The sequence below is a fragment of the Engraulis encrasicolus genome, chromosome 22 (genome assembly GCF_034702125.1).
Source record: "Engraulis encrasicolus isolate BLACKSEA-1 chromosome 22, IST_EnEncr_1.0, whole genome shotgun sequence".
Taxonomy (NCBI): Eukaryota; Metazoa; Chordata; class Actinopteri; order Clupeiformes; family Engraulidae; genus Engraulis; species Engraulis encrasicolus.
In genome coordinates, this window is record NC_085878.1 from 12,595,259 (window position 1) to 12,617,270 (window position 22,012).

Below are 22,012 nucleotides of genomic sequence, written 5' to 3' on the forward strand. Positions count from 1 at the left end.
AAAGATGCCATGTGATCCTCTCATATGGGCAAAGCGCTTGAGAGTCTTGTGGTTGCTTGTGATTAAGTTTCAGGCAGAATATTGACTTGGCAAAACGGCTGAAAAAAAGGAGGAAAAGAGGCTTATGCTCTCAGTGGATAGAACAGCATTGATGTGTGGCCTGCTGTGCAAAAAAATATACTGTTTCGACTGTTCGAGTTTCCATTGCACTCGCCGCATTTATATGTAATTGGTCGCTCAAAATTGGATATCCTGACATGGTAATATTTCGAATATGCAATAATCTTTGCCATCTTCAGCTTTTTGATATGGATCTCATTAACAGCAATTACCTACTGAATGTGCGTTACTGTTGGGAATAATTTAAGTGCAAATCTGACTATTGCCTTTTCCCCTGTTGTTGTACAGAGCATGATGGTACGATGGCAACCTCCGCCAGCGGATGAGCAGAACGGGGAGATCACTTCCTATAAAATCCGCTACCGCAAAGGGGCCCGCAAGAGTGAGGCCTCAGACATAGTGCCCGGGACACAGCTACACACACTCCTAGACAGTAAGTTATTGACCCATATCATCAGTCGAAACCAGAAACTGAAATCTTGCCTCTCAGAATGAAGGGAAATCGGGGGGAAAAAACACACACAAGAAACAGGTATTTCTTATGTTAGTAGATGTTTACTTGGATTTGGATTATTAATGAACAATATTGGTTGGGATGTCAAAAAAGTAATGGAACCTGGTATGCTTTTTATTTTCAGACATTTTAATGTGATGTTTGTGCAAGCAAAAGAGAAGAAGAAATACAGCCAATCGAATGAAAACGTAGTTAATTGCATTTGTCGACACGTGTATGATGCAGTAAAGTAGGCCCACTGAATGAATGAATGGCCTGTGAAAGCACATTTTACGCAATAAAGTTAAATTTACCGTTGCACACTGGTTAGGCCTACATAATTGTGTTTAAATACAGGATGTGTCACCGGTGCCAAGTTCCATAACGTTTGAATGCACGTCATTTATTGAGCATATGCAGTCAGAGCCAACCATTTGTTTTCATTGCAGATTTGCAGCGTGGGACTGAGTATTCAGTTCGAGTTACTGCCATGACATTGAATGGGTCAGGCCCGGCCTCCGATTGGATTACATCAGAGACCTTTGAGAGCGACCTTGACGGTAAGATGCTGTAGGGCAGACCGTTAAATCACAGACAATAGCAAAGCAACAATAGCTGTCCTCTGCTTACAACCACTGTCCTGTACCCTGCATGTACTAACATCATTATATTCTTGCTTATGCTGTTCTTTTTTGTATGTTTGTGGCTGTATGTGTGTCCTCTGTTAGAAACTAGAATATAAAACTGCCATGTTTTCAGTCTGTGCTAACATATTTGCTTACTATGCTCTTTTTTGCACATTTATGGCTTGATTCATGTCCTCTTTTACAAATTGCTTTGAATGACAGGGTCTGCTCCTTGCAATGTCATAGTTTTAATGTACGCTCAGTAACATTCGGTTTCTTTTTACATTAAAATTAACAAATTATTTTTTCGAATAATGCAGAGTCAAGAGTGCCAGATATTCCAAGCTCCTTGCATGTGCGGCCATTGGTGAACAGCATCGTGGTGAGCTGGACGCCCCCTGAGAACCAGGACATCGTGGTCAGGGGCTACATCATTGGCTATGGCATCGGCAGCCCGCACGCCCAGTTCATAAAAGTCGACTACAAACAGCGCTACTACAGCATTGAGAACCTGGGTGAGTGGTTAGCTGAAAAGCTCAAAGCAGAAATGTGTTGCTACACAGCTTGTCCGAGCAGAGTGGGGGAGAACAGGGTGTACAATAGAAGCAACTAATTTTTCTCCCTCCATACACATATCATCACCATGCGACTTCCATGGGACATCCAAGGTGTTAATAATTGGGTGAATAATGGAGATTGCCCAAACCTGGCAAGGACCTTGCATGGAGTCAAATCAGTCATGAATTACAAAACCTTTTCTTAGTAGATAGTGGTGTCTAAGACTATTGACTGTATTGCTGTGCTTACTATAGGATTATAGTGATGTTTTGGCTGGTTTTTAACAAGTGTGTGGTGGGAGCATCTGGTTCATATTGCAGTATTATAGTATTATGTGGGAAGCACTCAAAAAGCAAACATGAACACATTAATGATTGAATAAGAATAGTGGTGAGAGACCCGGTGCAGCGGTTGAGCACGAAGGTAGAAGGGTCAGCTGACCAAGGAGAGGGGCAGAGAGAGCATCCTGAAAGGTAGCGCCGGTAGCCAGGTAACAGACTTCAAAACAACACCGTGAATACAAAACACATGGTAAGATTGTGATAAGACTTAACTGATTTTCTATCCTGACACATGGTGCAAACCTCTTGTGTGACATGTTGTTTACACCCACTCGCATATGTTTAAAATAAAAATAAAAAGGTGTATGGTGTAATGATGAATTAACCTTTAGTTAGTCCTTGCTTACGGGATAAATGTTCTGCTTAACATAACACAGCCTGAGGTATTGGTTGTAAAGTATCAATTTATTTATTTTTGTGGGTAGGTCTAAGATGAGGTGAATTTTGAAACCAACACCAGAAATTTCAAAACAAGCACATGTCGATTAGAAAAAATGAACTCAATAAAACAATCATTTAATGCGATTTTAAAGTGTGTTTTTTCTCTCTTTCTGATCAGAACCCAGCTCCCACTACGTCATCTCTCTGAAGGCCTTCAACAACGTCGGGGAGGGCATCCCTGTCTACGAAAGCGCCATCACCAGGCCACAGTCAGGTAAGAGAGTAAACGCGCAGTGGCTGAGCGAAGGAGATAGCTGTCCATAGTAACAATGATGTTGTGTCAATCCATACTATAGCGCGCTGTGTGATCAAATCCGGTGGGAGTGAACATCGGTAAGAGAAATGCCTGCCGTACATAGATTTGTAGTTTAGATTATTTGTAGATTGTACATGATGTTGTGGAGTCATTGAACATTTTTCCAAAGGATGAAGATGGCAGAGACCAGAAAAATGAGGCCGTGTTTGTTGTGAAAGATTTGTTGTACATGTACATTGTTTTGTTGTAGTTATTAGTTTTCATATGATGCTTCTTGTCCAGATTACTTCACCATGTTATGCTTTTATTAGTTGGTTCATGCAGTTTTGAATATAGGGAATTAGACATACGGAAGTTTTAATCTATTTACGTTAGAGTCTCTTTTGTTTTTTCCTCCATGTTTATAATTTTGGAAGAATTAATCCTCTCCCTGGGCACGGATATCTCCATATGTTTAACCTTTCTCATTTCAGGTTGACCTTACATTTTAACTGTGCTTTCAATTAGTATTTAAATGATCTTTCAAAACAAACGTTGTTTAAAGGATCTCAAATGATAATTGCTTTCATTTCCATGTACAGTTATTTGCCATATATTTGATCTCGCCTCCCCTTTGCATCACTCTTAAGAAGATGATATCTTATTCTGGTCTTGGTCTTACTCTCAAGTGGAATGTGATGCCATGCACTTGTATTCTTCAATTTAAATCGAAACACTGATGTATCTTTCTGTACTTTTCTGTTTAATTATATTTTCCCCCTATACACCTGAAATGTGGTATACCTCTTGTAGAAAAGATTCTCTCTGAGATTAACTGGTAGATACTACAACCTCAAACACTGGTAGTCTTTTTCAGCTAGTCACGTAGTAACTATGGAAACCCTAGAATCTGTCTGTATTATACTTTACTGTCCTCAGTACTATACTCTGTACTAATTTGATATTCTCTCTCTTTCTCTATCCCAATCCTGCCCCTGCAACCTCCCTTGCCTATTTGCTCACCTCATCCCTCATCGTTACCTCCCTCCCTCCCTCGCCCCCCTTCGCATTATTTGTCTTTTAAAACTCTGTTATTTCATTTGTCGCCTACCCATCCGAACCATAACCTTTGTTTGTTTTATGTTGTGTTTGCGTTTTCTTCCGTTGCCACCGTTTTTTCCGTTCCGTTTGCTAACTGCTTGCAGACCCCATAGACCCTGATGTTGATTTGTATGAATTGTTTCATGCTCCGTACACTCCAGTCCCAGAGACTACCCCCATGCTCCCCCCTGTGGGCGTGCAGGCCTCTGTGCTCAGCCACGACACCATCAAGGTGACATGGGCCGACAACTCGCTGCCCAAGAACCAGAAGATCACCGACGCACGCTACTACACTGTGCGCTGGAAGACCAACATACCGGCTAACACCAAGTTTAAGGTAAATGGATGCCACATATGGCTCTGATTTTCAGCCGTTTTCACCCATGCCTTTCCTGATCAAGATCCCACTACACTAGTAGATTGAAACCTTGCTGTTTGTTAACCCACTGATGCTGGACGTTGCATTGCGCAACATTGGCCCTGGTGCCTGGAGCTGCATGACGCAACATTCAGGCTCATGAGATTTAAGACAATTGTATTAAAAATCTAGTTGAATGAACACATTCTAATGGTCTTAGCCTCTGAAACATATAAAAATGGCATGTGTTGCATTTAAATGCTGAGATATTTCGTTTTTTAAAGGCTGAAGGTACCTTTTCTTAAAAAAGGGCTTAGGCATTCAGCAGCCTTTTTTGCAAGTGCTTTAAGCATCAAGGGGTTAAACAATTAAGTATTTTGGGGGGCTTGTACCCAGTGTGCAGACCACACTCAAAAGCTGTGATGAAAAGTAAAAAAGTAGTTAAAATCTACAAACTCTGTACTCTCCCATGGTGCACCTGAAAGTGACAAGTCAACTGCAAGATGGATGGATCTTTTCAAATCTGTAGCTGCCTTCCCTTTATTGTCAAAATCAGGAGCCGTACATAAAACGTTTTGGCACACGGCCTTCGTCAGCTCCTGCTTTTGACAATAAAGGGAATGAAGGCATAGAGGAATTTGAAGAGAGCTATCCATCTTTCTTCAAGATGCCAGAAGAACAAAATGTTTTGGTGCATATGCTCACTGACCCTCAAATGCTTGCATTCCCTAATATGAATATACGCTCGAGTGACGATATCCATACCTGCCACTTTGATAAATGACACGTCTATTTTGTGTGTGCGTGTACTTGTCTGTATTGACTTGCAGGTGGCCAACACGACTACTTTGACCCACATGGTGACTGGACTGAAGCCCAATACGCTGTACGAGTTCTCGGTCATGGTGACCAAAGGCCGGAGGAGCAGCACGTGGAGTATGACTGCACACGGCACAACGTTTGAAACCAGTAAGTTGGCGGACAAGGAGGATTTGCGACCCACAGAATATATACAGGTCCTTCTCAAATAATTAGCATATTGTGTTAAAGTTCATTTTTTCCCCCATAATGTAATGATAAAAAAATCAACTTTCATATGTTTTAGATTCATTGCAACCCAACTGAAATATTTCAGGTCTTGTATTGTTTTAATATTGATGATTTTTCTTAATATTGATGATTTTCTTTTACCAGTGTTAAGACTTAATTCATTGATTCAGATGATTAGGTTAATAGCTTGTTTAGGCAACCTTTTCATGATATGCTAATTTTTTGAGATAGGAATTTTGGGTTTTCATGAGCTGTATGCCAAAATCATCAATATTAAAACAAAATTAATATTTTAAAAATATATATTTGAGAAGGACCTGCATATCTTATAGCTCTGAACTGTGAGCATATAACACATTGTATAGACTTTGAAGATGCCAAACGGTAGGTTTTTTAATGGCCGAATCAGTCGTAGTTTTTTACCGGTGCAACTATGCATAAAACCAGTTGGAATTTCTCAGCCAAGGTGGAAGGATGTTGCTGTGCTATGCTATGCTATGCTATGCTATGCTATGCTATGCTATGCTATGCTATGCTATGCTATGCTATGCTCAGCTCAGTTACATAAGCATAGTGTTCTGTTACTTCCTCGTCTCTGGGAATAGCTATAAGGATATCTTTGTTCGCCCTATTACAAACACTGTTTATCATGCCATTTCAGAACTCTGAAACTGCTCCACTAAGTTTATCTTTATAACTATCTGGCCTCTAAGACTTCTTGCTGTAGCCATAGTTAAATGTATGTTAGGCTTGTTGCAGTTCCCCTTAACCTTGTTCATTCACCTTCTGATGAAAATTCCAACCGTGGTTTGTTATTCACAGTCCCCAGCTCTTCGCCTAAAGATGTGACCGTAGTCAGCAAAGAGGGACGGCCGAGGACCATCATTGTCAACTGGCAACCTCCTTCTGAAGCCAATGGAAAAATCACAGGTATGCTGTAACCTTCTAGCCTGACAAGCCGGACTATTGCCCGATTCGCACGGGTTTCGGCAAAACACACTAGTTAATTTACTTAAAATATTATGGACATGGTGCATCCACACAGGGATAAGAACTTTGACATTCTCCGCAATTATTCCGAATGACCAGTGGTCCACAGGCAATGTTTATCCCATGCGAATCTGGCTTTTGACCTGAAATGCACAGTCTGTGGTCAATCCATAGGCAGAGCTGAAGCCTGTAGGTGGAACCAACAGTTGCCATTCAGACTGCTTCTTCACACAATAGGCTGATTGAAACGACAACCATCTTTGTCCGCTTAGCCTTGTCATCATCATGAGTCAAGGCTACCCCCACTGATGAGTCTTGTGATTGGTTCTACCTTCCTAGCAGCAAGGAATCAGCCCCTATGCTGGGCATCCAGAACAACCCGCTTGTCAAAAAATGTTAACTGCTGCTAGGGTGCGTCTACAAGTATAGAAGCTACGGTGCGTCCAGAATCATCTTGTAGCCTAGTAACCTTCACAAACGTTTCTTTATAATTCAAAGTCTGTCTTTTTTTCCAGTTTTCTAAATTATACATGTAAGAAAAGGCTCACCTCTGTTTATCTCGATTCCTCGCCCAGGCTACATCATCTACTACAGCACGGATGTCAATGCTGAGGTGCACAACTGGGTCATCGACCCCATCTTAGGCAACCGGCTAACCCACCAGATCCAGGACCTCACATTGGACACCACCTATTACTTCAAGCTCCAGGCCCGCAACTCCAAGGGCATGGGCCCCATGTCTGAGGCCGTACAGTTCCGCACACCCAAAGGTAAGTCTGTCACAGTTCCACAGGATGCTTCTTGGCATTTTGATGTGTCAGGACTGATGAATGTCTTACCATGTGGGTCACAAAACTAGCATGATAAAAAAGCAAACAAAAAACTAAGCTGGTGTATACACAGCATGTTTATATCTCACATCACATCAATGGCTATTATTGGTTAAAAACTTAATTCCCCATGGGAACAATGAAGTTTCTAGCTAACTAATAAGCTGTGATGTGTTATGTGAGTGTTATGTACAGTGACGATACATCCATTTTCCTGACCAGTTTAACATTATCACATCTAAAGCATGTGACTTTTGGCATTCCTATCTGAGAGATATCATCCTTTCCAATGAGGCCAGAATGACTGCATTGACCAAGAAAAGGTCAAGAACGTATGACCGTTTTTTTTACTGAGGACTTTTGCAGTAAACAATGACATGCTGAAGCAAATTACTGACTAAAAAAAACCGTGTATACAATTCAGATACTATGGGACACCCCATGGTTATTTTCCAAGTACACTTGAAAGGGTAGTCTTCTTAATGTCACAGACCTACAGGGTGTTTGTCCATATCTCCTGTACATTTTGTTTTGTTTGTTTAATTTTGAGCTGCTTGATAATTTGGGGGTTGGGGGTGCACTCTCTGGGAAGAGCAATTAATTGATTTTTGAAGTGGTCTTTCCAAGCTGACTAACCACTTTTCTCTCTTTCTCTCTTTCTTCTTTTCCCCCGCCCACCTTGCCACTTGCTTCTCTATTTCACCACTAGCTGAGTCCTCAGACAAAATGCCTAATGACCAAGGTAATTGCCTTTCTCCTTGTTCCACCATGTACTCTTTTCCTTGGAGGTTTTGGAAGCTGCCCGTCTTGTCTGTCTGCCAGTTTTAGCAATTAAGACAAAGTGCTTAAAGAGGCAGAAAAAAGAAGTGTGTGTGAGATTAGCCTCTCTCCATTCACTTTGCATAATTGGGCAAGGCTGTCATCTGACTGTACTGTACTTCTTCTCCATGTGCTCCCCTCACAGCATCCAGTATCCCCAAGCCCAATGGAAGACCATCAGGGAATGTTGACAATGCAGTTGGTAAAGTGACCCCAACGTACACAGTACAGCTTACGCTACACACTACACAATGCCATGTTTGGTGTGTGACTCACCGTATTCTACTGTGTTGTGTTGTGTGGTTTGGTAGGCATCACGGCCAATGAGAACTACATCCTGATCATCGTCATCGTGGTGCTGGTGGGGGCCTTCATCATCATCTCGGTGGTGGTCGGGGCCTTCCTCTGCACTCGACGCACCACCTCCCAGCAGAAGAAGTAGGTACCACCCTGGCCCTGCCGTGCCCAACCGGTAGGGTACTCGTCTGCCATGCGGCTGACCCGGGTTTGATTCCCGGCCCGGGTCATTTGCCGACTCCTCCCCATTTCTCTCCCCATTCGCTTCCTGTCCACTTCTGAAACGGTCAAATGAAGTCGTAAAAGACCACAAAAAAAAATCTTAAAAAAAAAAAAAAAAAAAGAAGTAGGTACCACCCTGAAGAAGTAGAGAATAACACTGTATGACTAGGTAGCAACCCTGAAAAGTACACAGCATCCCGAAGAAGTATATAGCAATCTTGTAAAAGTAGGTAGCACACTGCAAATGTAAGCAGCATCCCTGAAAAGGTAAGTGGAACATTATAGTCCACAGAGTTTTAATAGTAGTGATGGTAGTAGTGACTTGAAATATGAATGATTTGTACTGATTTATACATGCATCATTTAGAAAATGAAAAGTGATTTATACATGCATCATTTAGAAAATGAAAAGTGCCACGCTATAAACATTTTGTAGAGAGAAAAAAACGTTCATAAGAGTAATGTTTCACTTTCTTCAGGGACACTTCACCCATTTGCATTAGGCTTTCCATTGCTAGACACTCAGTCATACTTTTGAATGGTCGTGCAACACTCTCTCAATTCCCCCTGAGACAGGAGAAATCCGTATTCACCTCTTAACACTTCCTACAATGATGTAAAAATCGTCATTTTGCATCATTGTAGGAGGAAGTGTAAGAGAGGTGGATTTCTGTTGCCCCTTAAAATACCTTGTGCAAAACAAAATGGCGTCACCTGCAACGAATAGCCCTTCAAATGTCTGCAAGTCGCCGTTTGAATAATACTGATCAGACTCATGCCATTGTGTCCTCCTCTGCCTCTAAAGGAAACGGGCAGCCTGCAAGTCCACCAACGGCTCTCACAAGTACAAGGTCAACTCCAAGGACCTGAAGCCACCGGACCTCTGGATCCACCACGAGCGGCTGGAGCTGAAGCCCATGGACAAGTCTCCCGACCCCAACCCCGTCATGACGGACACGCCCATCCCACGCACCTCGCAGGACATCACGCCTGTCGACAGCACCCTGGACAGCTCCGTGCATAAGAGGCGCGATTCTGGTGAGTTTCATAAAATGAAGCGAAAATTGTTTAGTTTTTCAGCATTTCATGTTGCTTCCTTTTTTTATTAGGCTACTCTTTTGTCCGTTGTGGATGTAGTGTGACATAAAATGTATACATCCATACATTATGTAATAGTAACGTTCTGACAGGAAGGAGGTGAATTGTGACTCTACTGTCCTTTATGTGATCATGGTCTTGAAGTGGCCTATATTTCAGTTTCATATAGCTGTCTGATGAGGCTCCATCAGTGGCATTTGAGTGTGAATCTGACTGTTTACGGTGTCGTGATGATGAATTCACAACAGCTATTGACTATCGTTGCTTCTCAGCATTGGTAAGATTGGAAAACTCGACACAGAGAGTCGCTAAATTAAGTCCATTGGTTCTCCTGTTATCTAGAGCAGAGTGTGTGTGTGTGTGCGTGCGTGTGCGTGTGCATGTGTATGTGTTTGTCTAGTAGAAAGTGAAATGTAATACGCACCAAAATTTGAGTTTTGACGTGGTAGTTTCAAAATTGATTAGACTAAGTGCTTCACACTCTACTCCATACTAGCAGTTGAAATGTATTGGGTCCTAGTCTATGAATCAGAGTGAAGCATGTTCACTCTATATAATATCTATATGGCTGTCTGACGGGGATCCATTATGAATCCGCCTCCTATTAACTGTGCAGGGTTCCCACACGTCCTGGAAAACCTGGAAAACCTGGAAATTTAGAGATGTGTTTTCAAGTCCTTGAAAGTCCTGGAAATTCACCAAATGTCCTGGAAAAAAATATTTGTCCTGGATTTTTTTTCCTTCAACTTTTTCCCGATTTTGTTTGTGGTATAATTTTTACTCTTCTCCGAGTCTAGACATGACGATTCAATTTATATCCACCTATTGAATACATTATTGTACACACACACACACACACACACACACACACACACACACACACACACACACACAGTTTGGTCAGGTTGCCATCTTTGATTGCACTTATACACAGTAATATTCTTTGACTCGGTGTTGCCAAAAGTCGCTAGAAGTCGCTAGTTGGCTTGCTGAAAAGTCGCTAGCTGATATCATGGCGTTATATATCTCTCGAAAACCTGCTTACGGTCATAATAGGCCTACAAATAAGCAGTGCTAGCACTTCCTTACAAAAAATTGTACTGCTATCTTTTTTGGAGATCAGAGCTTTCAGTCTCACTAGCCACTTTGAAAGCTAGTTTGATCTTTGGTGTGACAAATCACAGTAGTCGCATCAATTGTTTGTATGCAAGAATATTCCAGAGAAAAAGAAACTGGCAACAAAACTGGCTTGCAGAAAGACAGAAACCACTGGCCACAATGGTTGGTGAGCAAAAAAGTCAAAGTCAAGTCTTGTGGAGAATGCATTTAAATCCAAGTACACTATTTTTTGCGATAAGAGAGAGACTATCAAGGTATTATTTTCTGAGATAATGTGACATTAATGTGAGTTTACATTGCACTTTCATTTAATTCCGAATGAATGTTTTGTGGATCAGAAAGCATTTCACTTGAACAGAGGCTGCACGTGCTGGGCTTGCGAAATTTGACATAGGGGTGTGGTCGCCAAGCTCCAGCAGATTCCTACTAGCGGGACAGCTGGTGATTTTCAACCGCAACCCAGGTCAATACCTTTGGACAAAGAACATAGAATGGATAAGAACGCTTATTCGCAGGAAATTGCATTGGCCACGGTGTAGTACGGGGGCGTAGCCTGGGGACACCATGCGCAGTGGATGCAAGGCCATGATCGATACAAATTGTGACACTGGAAGCTCCGCAATTTGAATTGCATTGTGGGTGCGAGGAGCTGCTGCTAGTTCCGGCCCGGTCAAAATAGGATGTCCTGTCGTCAATGTTCAGTTTGTGGTTAAATTACAGCTGTCATTCAGCCTTAATTACAGCTGACACAAATTCACTATGTCCTATGACCTGTTCCACACTCCAGCCCTGGCGGTAGTGGCTTTGCATTTTACCTTGCCGCCAGTACTAAGCAAATAACGTACATTGGATAAGAAGTATCACTCAATGGAAAATGCATTGGTTAGGTGTAGTCTGAGGACATTGCTTAAAGACACTGTGCTCATGGTCAAATTGGTCAAGAGAGGAGATCCAGTTGTCAGTGTTTAATGTAATCCCTCCTATCACTAGTCTCCTTAGTACTAACTGCAGAAGAAGAAAGTGACTCCCCTTGCGGCCATGCCATACTATGCTCTTATGACGTCTTTGGACGTACCCTCTTCCCTAACACACTGTACTCATTCATTACAACTCATTTCAACCTTAAAGTCACATTGTCTCTAAAATGCATTGTGTGTCGCTGTGTATGTCCAAATTGTGGGTCCGACGGATGAAATATCCGTCCTGAATTATCCAAAAATAGTCCTGGAAATGTCCTGGAAATATCCTGGAAAATGATTTTTGAAAAAGAGTGGGAACCCTGACTGTGTCATGGTAAGATTTGAATTCTCTTCCACTATGGACCTTTAAGAAACGGTTTACACGCATATGAATATTTTTGAAAACGCATTGGTTTTTGCCTCTCGTTTATAGGTAAGCAGAGTTTTAGAATGCACAAAAGTCCAGTTTTAAACCAAACAGAAAAGAGGCGCACCTTGCATCAAAACTGTTTTTTTTCTTCTTCTGTGCACAAAAAAAGTCTGTCACAATTAATTTTTTTATTTTTTATCCATGTCTTGTTTACACATAAACAGATTACAAAATATACCCGCATTTAAAAATATCCGCATGCGTGTAGCCAGCGCCTAAATGGAGTCCGCTGGTTCTCTTGTTGCCTAGGCCCTAGAGGAGTAGTAATGTGTCATGCATGCTGCTGTGTCCTAGGCCACGAGTCAGAAGAGAGCATGTCCACTCTGGCGGGCCGGCGGGGGATGAGGCCCAAGATCATGATGCCCTTTGATACTCAGCCACCCCAGCGTAAGTGACCTCACCTCAGGACCTGGCTGAGCCATTTCACATATCATCGCAATGAATTGCACATTCATACAGACTTCCATAACAAGCCGTCCAAATCATTAGCTCATCTGCCGTGCCATGTCTTTTGGCAAATGAATGATGATTGCCAAGTCGTTGTTTGGCAAAGTTTGTTTTACTGTATGTTGGCATACAGCTGCCCTTTCTGTGGTTCACAGACTGAAGCAAACTTTCTCAGATGCCTTACGCAAGATGTACTGTACTGACCCCAGACTCTGTGCTTGCTTGAATGTTCTCCTTGTAAGTTGCTTTGGTCAAAAGCGTCTTCTGAATGTAATGTAATGTAATGTAAGAAGATGGGACCTAGTTTTAGTCTGCTGTTTTCAACAACAGTTACAGCATCTCTTGCACTTTTTAAACATGCATTCTTGCTTGTGAATCATGACACAAGACAAGTGAAATTGGGCCTTATTAATAAGTAGTTCACTTGAAGAGTAGTATTTTTTATACTTAACTGCATAACTGACAACCATTTGTGCTCCATTTCATATTGCTTAATTATTGTCATTCACTGTCATGTGACATTTGGCTTGCCTAAGCGGTTAAGCACATTGACCGCTATGGCGATGACTGTGACAGTGATGAGAGCACATCATCATGTCTCCACCAGTCAGCAACGTATGGTACTACTCCAGGATTTCATATTTCCTCTTGATGAACCGCCATGCTGTGTAGAGAATTACTTTGGATCTTTTGCTCATCACCTTCTGTCCTTTTAAGACAACAGCCTGGGCTACCTGCCGATTTCCCCCTCGTTATTTAAATGAAAGAATACCCTGAAATACCCCCCTTGGTCATGAAACGGTGTCATACTCCAAAAACATCCTCTCTCCACCACCCCAAAATGTATCTTGATTAGTAATTAACACTCAGGCAGATACAAGCGGGGGGCCCATTACCGCAGACTTCAAAGGCGTCGTGGCTGCTCGGTATAAAGGCAAAAAAAAACAGTGTAGGTTTATTTTTATAACATGCGTGAACAGTACATATTTCATTGCATGCATTCAAAATTAATTTCCGAGTGTGTTTTATAGAGCCCCAGATTGGGCTGAACTTGCACAGCTTGAGGCAAAAAGGGAAAGAGAAAAAAAAACTTTTACTTTTTAATCCATTTTCTCTTAGTATTTGAATAGGAGAAGAACATGAGCAGAGCTGTAGTTGTCCCAAAGGAAGGTCGATCATATGGGAACACCTAGGGATGAGTTGAAATGTTTTTGATAAGTCATGCTGTTCTATATTTGTATTCAGAAATAAAAAAGCACTTCCTAAAGGAAAGAACATGGACACGTCAAAAGAGAGGCGCATGTAAATGTACACTTCCAGTGTTGGATTTGTGTTAACATGACTCCAAGCATACAGAAGAAGTACTCCAATCAGTAGCATAAGTCATAAAAGCTACTGCAGGCAAATGCAAGGTTATTCCCTAGATTTAAAGCAGATTTCAAGTGGGAACAATTTACTTTGAAATATTGCAGATCTATGAAATATTTTAGCAGTGATCAAATGTGTATGCTAACATCTGCTAACCATTTCAATGCCTTTTTTCTATTTGTATTGAAATGTCTTCTCTTTCTCATGCAGTTTGACTCAAGGCCCATTTGTTTGTCATGCCCTTATCCATAAATTACACATTTCTGGAAGTTACAGACTCTCTGCAATGTGTATAATCGCATGTCATGCAAAGGCTCAGATCTGATTCCTTAATATGTTTACTAAATGGCTTGGGGTCAAGAAGTACATGTCACAGAGTTCATGATAGATTTGCGTATACATTGGTTTCATGTCTTAGGCTCTTCCTTCTTATTTTCCTATGACTGTTTGGTAATATAACAGACCATTCTCTTGAGATCTTTAGTTGAGAATCTCACTATTGCACGATCCATTTGAGATTTTAGTATTGAGTACGTCTTTTTGAGTGAGAATTTTGGCAACTTTGTTTCAGGTCTGCAACAAACTCATACTATTGCAGCAGTATGATGTGTGTTCAGATCATTGCAGTAGTATGCTGTGTGTTCAGATCATTGCTGTAGTATGCCGTGTGTGTACCTTGAGTGTGGGAGAAATGTGCTTAAACCATGTAGTTAATGCCCTTTAACCACAGCTTGTTTGTATCATTCCGTGACACCTCTCCGTCTGTCCGTGTGTGTGTGTATGCGTGCGTGCGTTTCTTGTGTGTCTGCAGCCGTGATCAGTGCTCACCCCATCCATTCCCTCGATAACCATTACCACCACCATTATCACCTGGGCAGCCTGGCCTCCCCCTCTCCCTCTCACGGCCACCTGCATCACCAAAACAGTCCGCGCTCCATCGTCACCCCCATGTCCCACCTAGACTCGGCCGACTCCACAGGTGAGACCGCTCCGCAGCTCCACAGGCCACAGCTCTGCTGTAGTACGGCTCGTGGGCTCCTCCACACTCAGCCCTTCGCCTGTACTACAATAATGAGCTTTGAAAAATAGGGAGCGTAGTGCACTGGGAAGGATTCATCTCAGCAATAAAATGACTAAGGAGGACTTGTCTGCTAAGGACTTGACTTAGCGGGTGAAATACAGTAATTGAATAACTTTCAGTTGAAACTCTTTATTCTGATTTTTTTTCTCTCTCCATAATTTATGTTAAGTAACAGTCTTTCATAGTCTGTATATAAAAGCGTGTGCATCTCTGGTGTGAAGAATATAGGCCACATCATAATCATCTCCATTTCACACTGCTGCTTACTGTTATCAGAGTCAAAATGACCTTTAATTATAGAAAACCATTTGCTATCATTTTGCTTCTATCTGAATCATCCGCCTTCCCTAACTACAGTACAGTAGTGTCTTCAGCTAGTTTGTCACATGTCCTTTATTACCTTCTTTCTATACATATCCTGTGATGGGAGAGGAGTATTTACATATGTTTCAGTCTTTTTCAAGCAGACGCGAGTCAGGCTCGTCTTATCATTCCTAGAATTGAACCTCTGAAGCTGCTCCTTGCCCTTCAGCCGTCAAGTCATCCGCTTGTCAGTGCTTTTCACCACAATACCAGCCTGATATCTTCAATCTGTCTCATATTTCACTGCATGTTTAAGGGCTTATGTTCTGATTGAAATGTCCACATGGAAGGGAATAACCTTGTACTGGGGAAAAGCATCAATATTCACGTCACACAATACTCTAGTTCCTTATTCGTATTCGAAGGTCGCCAATTAAGATCGGTAGTGAAAGTCATGACATTTATACGATGTATGTAGTGATGGTTTTTCTGGTTAGTATGGAAATAGTCACTATATCTGCATCCCATTGTATGAACACAATCTCACATTGCCCCTACTACCTATTTTATTGATGATGTGGTTGCCTTAAAGTGGTGGTACATTCAAATTGTGTGATTAAATTTGTAAAGGCATGTAGACAACCCCTTCTTTTATAAATAAGATTTTTAAAAGGCCATAACCCCATTGGCTGCTTTCCAATGCCGTGATTTCACACCTCCTCCTCCAAACTTTGCAGAGTCGGTGAGCCGCAACGTCCCCAGTTCGGACATGATGTCCACCTCGTCCACGCAGCACGTCTACTCGGTGGAGCCCTCCGAGACGGAAATCAGCTACCTGAGTTCAGGCACAGGTGAAGAGGACACCAACACATACCCACCCACTGCCCATGTCCGACCGACACACCCCCTCAAGAGCTTTGCCGTGCCCACCATAACCCCCCATAACCCCAGCTTTGAATCACCAGCCTTGCCCAGCACCCCTCTGCTCGCTCAAACAGGTGACCGCCTCCTATCCCCCAAGTTTGGATTACGCCAAGTCTTCTTCTCGGATCATCCGACTGGCCACGTGGTGTCAATCACACCTTCAGAAAGTTAAAAACCCTGCCATGTATTTATTCCTTTCTAGCCTTTGCACGTTTAACACACGCGATTGCACTTTTTTTAACCCACCTCCCCCTCTCTCTGAAGATCTTTGTACTCATGAAGATCTTCTGGCTGGTTGTGTCAAATGAAGAGCTCTCTTCCAAAATGCTTTATATCCATTACACCCATTCTAATGGGCATAATCCATTTCAATGGATTCAATGGATATAAAACATGATATAATTTTTCCATTCTCAGTTAATAATTTTGCAACATTGCATTTAAATGGCTTTTATTGCATTTTAGAAAAGAGCTGTTCAAATATGTAGCAGGGTTTTTCACTTCCAGAAGCAGGGCTCTTTCTCTCTTCCTCTAGTTGTGCGTATTCAACTCTCTAGTCTCAGACCATGTGTCTTTTCCACATTTTTCTCCCCTTTTCAGGAGGGCCTCACTCGAGTAAGACGGCCTCCATCGGTACTCTGGGCAGAGTCCGGGCCCCCATGGTTGTTAATGTGCCGAGTGCTCCTGACGCGCAGGAGACCGCCAGGATGCTGGAGGATTCAGAACCTGTGAGTATGACGACATCATAGCCTAGTTAACTAGATGAACCCACTGGTTAACTAGATTAACCTGCTGGTTAAACTAGTTAAGTTTGAATGCCAAGCCATTGGGTTCACAGCTGCGCCAATTGAGCAGTGCCTACAGTACATTTCAGGTTATACTGTAGTCTCACTGTCTTAATTACCAGGCTATGACGACTTACTATTCTTTGTAAAAATGAATGAAGTGCACCCCACCCATCACAATAATTATCAAGAGTGCTGCTGGATACAAGTAATATGTCAAAAAAGGGAAAACAATTGTCTGCACACTGAATAAGTTTATCATTGTGATTTATTTGTTATTCGTTGTTAAAACAATGTTTCAACCAAAGGTCCTCGGTCGGTGTACTATTTTCTGATAAAACACACACCTTCAGACTGGAATACTTCCTGAGTCCTGAGGGGCTTATCCACACTGAATTTCCACACAGAAATATTTAACTTTCTTTTAAACGTTCTTATAAATCCAGCGCCTTCTTGTCTAGTACACAGTTACTGCTTGTTCCCACCACATTTGTATTTTGACACAAGTTCAGAACTTTTCACAAGCTGTTATGTAGTCAACAATCTCTGCTCCATCGCCATCTGTTGCAAATTAAAAAATTGTGTTTGGCTGTGTCCCTGCGCTTGATGCCTTTAGTAGTGGTAAGAGATTCTGTCTGTGTTTTCTACTTCACAAACATATTTTCCAAGTAATATTCCAAGTGCATCAGATGGTTGACTGATGCACTGTGCAACCTTTTACAGCTTAACTTGCTTCAAAGTAACTTCCCTCACCTGTCTTTTATTTATTTGTATTAATTCTGTTATTCCATTCATTCATTTGCTTCCTGTTTTTATGTTCTTTGCAGAGCTACAAGGCAGACGTGCTGACAGAAGAGATGGCACACCTGGAGGGATTGATGAAAGACCTAAACGCCATTACAACCACCTGAGCATCAGCCCCCCTTTCCCCTCTGACACACACACACACACACACACACACACACACACACACACACACACACACACACACACACACACACACACACACACACACACACACACACACACACACACACACACACACACACACACACCAGACAAACAAAATAGGAAGACCTCTCTCAAATGTACTTGAGAACATTATAAACAGAAAAAAACTCAATGATCTGGCTAACCCTGCTTAGTCTCAGGAAGGAGATGGCCGAGATATCAACAGTTTGCTTTTTTATTTTTAAACGAATGGGGGAAGGTGCCAACATTCTCAGAGGACAAAAAAAAAATATCACTACGACGTACAAGCTCGAAGATTTCAATACGTTTTTATCCTGCACAAGAAGCTTTTTTTTTCTTCCTCAGTTCAGTTGTCATGGAGTCAACTGTAAAAGACAGTTTTATCATCCTAGAAGAAAAATTGAGAATGACAGCAATTTTATGTTTCATGTTGGTGCTTTGAACATTCAAGTGAGCAAGTGTTTTTTTCCTTGCAGTTTCATATGTATATTGCTCATACCCTTCATGTTTATGTCCCATAGACATGCTATCATCGTTTTTTTTGTATGCAGCATTTTGTTTAATGTCTCGTTTTTGGTATGTCATATATTGTGCCATGTCTTAGTTATTTCCTGAAATGTTGTATATTATGGTATACACATACCTATAGATTGTATATAAGTTAAACCGCCTTATTTTTACTGTTACTATTACTTTAAAAAGCATTGTTTATGAGTGAATATTCACACTCCAGTCGGTTCCATTTTGGGATGTGCTCTTCGGCCAATGTTTGTTTTTCGACACCTTTACCACCGCGATGCACGTTTTCTGTGTGACTCTTTTTCGAGGATGGCCTTATTTTTCTTGTACTTAAAAAGCGTTTTTTGTATGAAGTTGTCATAGAACATATGATGTTTCATATTGAGGTACTACACAATACTGTGACTCCTGATGATGGTAATTTAGCCCTCAGTACCTACAATACCGTCTCTTTTTTTTGTCAATCATACTAGAGCCCCCACCCTTAAAAGGTGTGGCGGGTCTTGACTGAATCATACCCCTCCTCTTGACCAACTGACAGGTACACATGGAGGCTGTGTACTCAGAATTAACCTTTGACCTTATTTTGCCTGACCCATGTAAATGTAGTTGGAAAAGCAGCAATGTAGAGATTTGATTTTTGATGTTGATTTTTTTTTTAACAGCTGAAAAGTATTGTGCACTGTCTAAGATTCTGCCCCGACTCACTACCCCACTATCAAAATGAAGTTATCTTAGTCTGTCAGTGCACTTACCGAGCAAACGGATATCATCAAAAAAGCGTGGATAATATCTGTCTTTTGAACAAGAGTACTAATTCAGCTTTTTTAAACATGCCAATTTATATGAAGAAAAAAACTATGTTCTTGTATTTAAAAAAATAACTTTGTGTGAATGGGAGAAAAGATTATGTTCCCTTGGGACAGTTGGTTTTTACATAACCTGTTACCCAAAGAAGAAATATCATCACAATCATTATTTGTTCTACTTTTTCCATGTCTCATGTACAACTGAACTGAATGTCAAGGTGATTGTAAGAAGTTGGGTTTCAAGGAACATATTGATGTCCAGGCAGAGAGGTTGTTTGCGGGATGTGTCAAAAAGGAAAAAAAAAAACATTTGGTAGCCCATTGAGTTGTAGATGGTCATACTCTTATTGCACTTTTTTCAGATTTTTTCAAAAAATGAAACCATTTCTTACATATCCTGTTTGCAATGAATCCGCTCTATTTGTGTAATGTTAGTGTCCTAGGTTAGAAATTGGCAGCTGGTGTTGTTTCTTTGTATATTTGCCTCTGAAATGGAATTTAGCAACATCTTGGCATGTTGCACACGAGGAACGCTTACTTCTGTACAAAGTCTCCTTTTGCTGTCTGTAGAAATGTACTGTGGGATTTTTAAGCACAGAAAAAAATCTGAAAACAGTACAAAGTAGTTTGTTTGTTTGGTCTTGCAAAAAAACATCCATTGACACAATGGTCATCATAAGCCATCATAAAGTCAACTTATGTGTAAATAACATTTTGGTCCATATAACAAGTTTGTATTCTGAAGGGTCAGTCTCCATGTTGTGACAAAAAGAAAAGAAAAAAAATAAGAAAACAAACTTTTCAGAGGCTGTCCTTTGTTTTTTGTCGGCTGTAACTTTCAATGCTAAGAGTCCTATTCCATAATACATATTCATGATTTCAGTGGAATTCTCATTCATTTATCCACCAGCACTGATTTGCAGCACACACTGAGACAATGTCACCAATTGTGTTTGCATTGACAGACTACCACCTCAGTAAATTATTCTAAGGAAGCAGACCGGAATAACTAATGAGGTCCATTGTCATACTGACTATAAAAAGGTAAGTATTTTGATAAACGATTTAATTAATAAGCACAGCTCTGGTAGTTTAAAAACACAGTGGGTTGTCACTTTCAAGGGAACAATAAAACCTAATGAATAGGTAGACATATTGGGTCTACCTCTATAACAATTTATAAATAATATTTAATAATCAATACACATGTATCCTGAAGAATGTTAACCCTTTCATGCTGAGAATCATATATGCGTATCGTCACCAAAATGGTAGCGTACATGTCTCATTCTGTCAAGACTTTTGGTCATAATGTTATGTAGTTAAGCTTTTTCAACAAATAGGGAATGGGCTGTCACCTGCTTGAAAGGGTTAAGTTGTAGTTTTTTAATTGCATTGGCAGCCCAGTATCTTGCAGAGTTCCTAAAGGGGAACCTGAAGTTATCTGCCAGTACTGACACACTTCTCACTTCTGAACGCAAAATTGTTCAAGCAGGCAATAGTTTTTCTCACCTCCATGTAAAAATGTACTGGGAAGTCTCCCACATGACGGGTAAAAATGTTTTCTGCCAATTAGCAAAAAAGCTTCTGATATTGCCCTGTACTAATGTGGAACTCTGTATTAAGCCTGACTGTTAAGCATTAGGCCCATTTACCATTTTCTGGACATACAATCCGGACACATTTGAAACACCTTTCCTCATTTAATGTTTTTGTATAATATCTGCATTGTGGTTATGCATGATTTGAACTCATTTTTCAGTGCCCATATATTCAGTGGGTTTCTATTACATAAGACATGGGTAGCACCAGGACAACCCATCGCAGTTCAATTTGAAGGCCTGAAAATTCTGTTTACTGTCTGAATGCAACTCTCGTCTACCCTTCTCCCATAATGGTCCCATTTCTATGTGCATACATTTCCGGAACAATGATGTATCCATATTTAGACATAATCCCATTTTCTGGTAGGCAGCAGTGGCCCGGCTGAGAGAAGACATTTGTCAGAAAGGATGTAGGATGTGCTGTGAGACTGAAGTATGGTCCTCCCAATGACTTCCAATTACACGAGGGGCTATGAAAGCTTTGCAATTTCTCAGGCATGGCCAAGATTAAGAGCTACGGCATTTTTCTGTCAGGTTTTGCACTTGAGAAAATTGTTGCACTTACATTCAAGTGCAATGCTACGCATGCCTTTTGTCTCTATAGGAACAGCAGAAATGACAGAAAATGAGCCACAAAATGGTGTATTGTTCCTGACTGCAGTTAGGTAAGGTAAGTGGAGCCCTATCATGCAGCAGTCTTCTGAGTCAGCTCTCAAGAGCATTAGTTGTGGCCTTAAGTATAAGTCAGCAAGATTTACCACAACTTGTGAAAGAAAACCTTTTCTAATCAAATGTGTGCAATATACCATATGCATGTAATCACATTTTATATGGCAGTTGTCAACAAAAAAGACCACCTTTAAGAGGATAAGGTGTCAGGCTTGTAGGGGGAGGGTTGCCGGTTCGATTCCCAACTTGCCAGGGGGAGTAATTCACCAGTGCCCTTTCATTGTCCTCCATGACTGAGGTACCCTGAGCCTGGTACCATCCACCACACTGCTCCCTTGTGGCTGCCCCCTTGCACGGATGAGGCATAAAATGCAATTTCGTGTGCAGCGAGCTCTGTGCTGTGGAGTGTTGTCACAACGACTAGAAGTTTCCCAGATGGGCTTT

General features: G+C 41.3%; 1 protein-coding gene across 7 annotated transcripts in view; it reads left to right on the forward strand.

Moving 5' to 3' along the window:
* The window catches only part of neo1a (neogenin 1a), a 59,530-nt gene extending 39,353 nt beyond the window's left edge, over window positions 1–20,177 (forward strand). For 3 of the 7 annotated variants that reach the window (XM_063189306.1, XM_063189305.1, XM_063189309.1), the window contains exons 13-29: window positions 409–553; window positions 1,063–1,173; window positions 1,560–1,754; window positions 2,698–2,793; window positions 4,020–4,252; window positions 5,104–5,242; window positions 6,146–6,253; window positions 6,889–7,083; window positions 7,853–7,885; window positions 8,108–8,164; window positions 8,274–8,400; window positions 9,287–9,519; window positions 12,382–12,474; window positions 14,714–14,881; window positions 16,024–16,284; window positions 16,811–16,938; window positions 17,823–20,177. In XM_063189306.1, the coding sequence (XP_063045376.1) occupies window positions 409–553; window positions 1,063–1,173; window positions 1,560–1,754; window positions 2,698–2,793; window positions 4,020–4,252; window positions 5,104–5,242; window positions 6,146–6,253; window positions 6,889–7,083; window positions 7,853–7,885; window positions 8,108–8,164; window positions 8,274–8,400; window positions 9,287–9,519; window positions 12,382–12,474; window positions 14,714–14,881; window positions 16,024–16,284; window positions 16,811–16,938; window positions 17,823–17,906 (2,406 nt within the window). In that variant the 3' untranslated portion in view covers window positions 17,907–20,177. The remainder of the gene's footprint in view (window positions 1–408; window positions 554–1,062; window positions 1,174–1,559; window positions 1,755–2,697; window positions 2,794–4,019; window positions 4,253–5,103; window positions 5,243–6,145; window positions 6,254–6,888; window positions 7,084–7,852; window positions 7,886–8,107; window positions 8,165–8,273; window positions 8,401–9,286; window positions 9,520–12,381; window positions 12,475–14,713; window positions 14,882–16,023; window positions 16,285–16,810; window positions 16,939–17,822) is intronic. The other 4 variants (XM_063189308.1, XM_063189310.1, XM_063189311.1 and 1 more) reach the window with 3 other exon arrangements.
* Window positions 20,178–22,012: the final 1,835 nt, after the last annotated feature.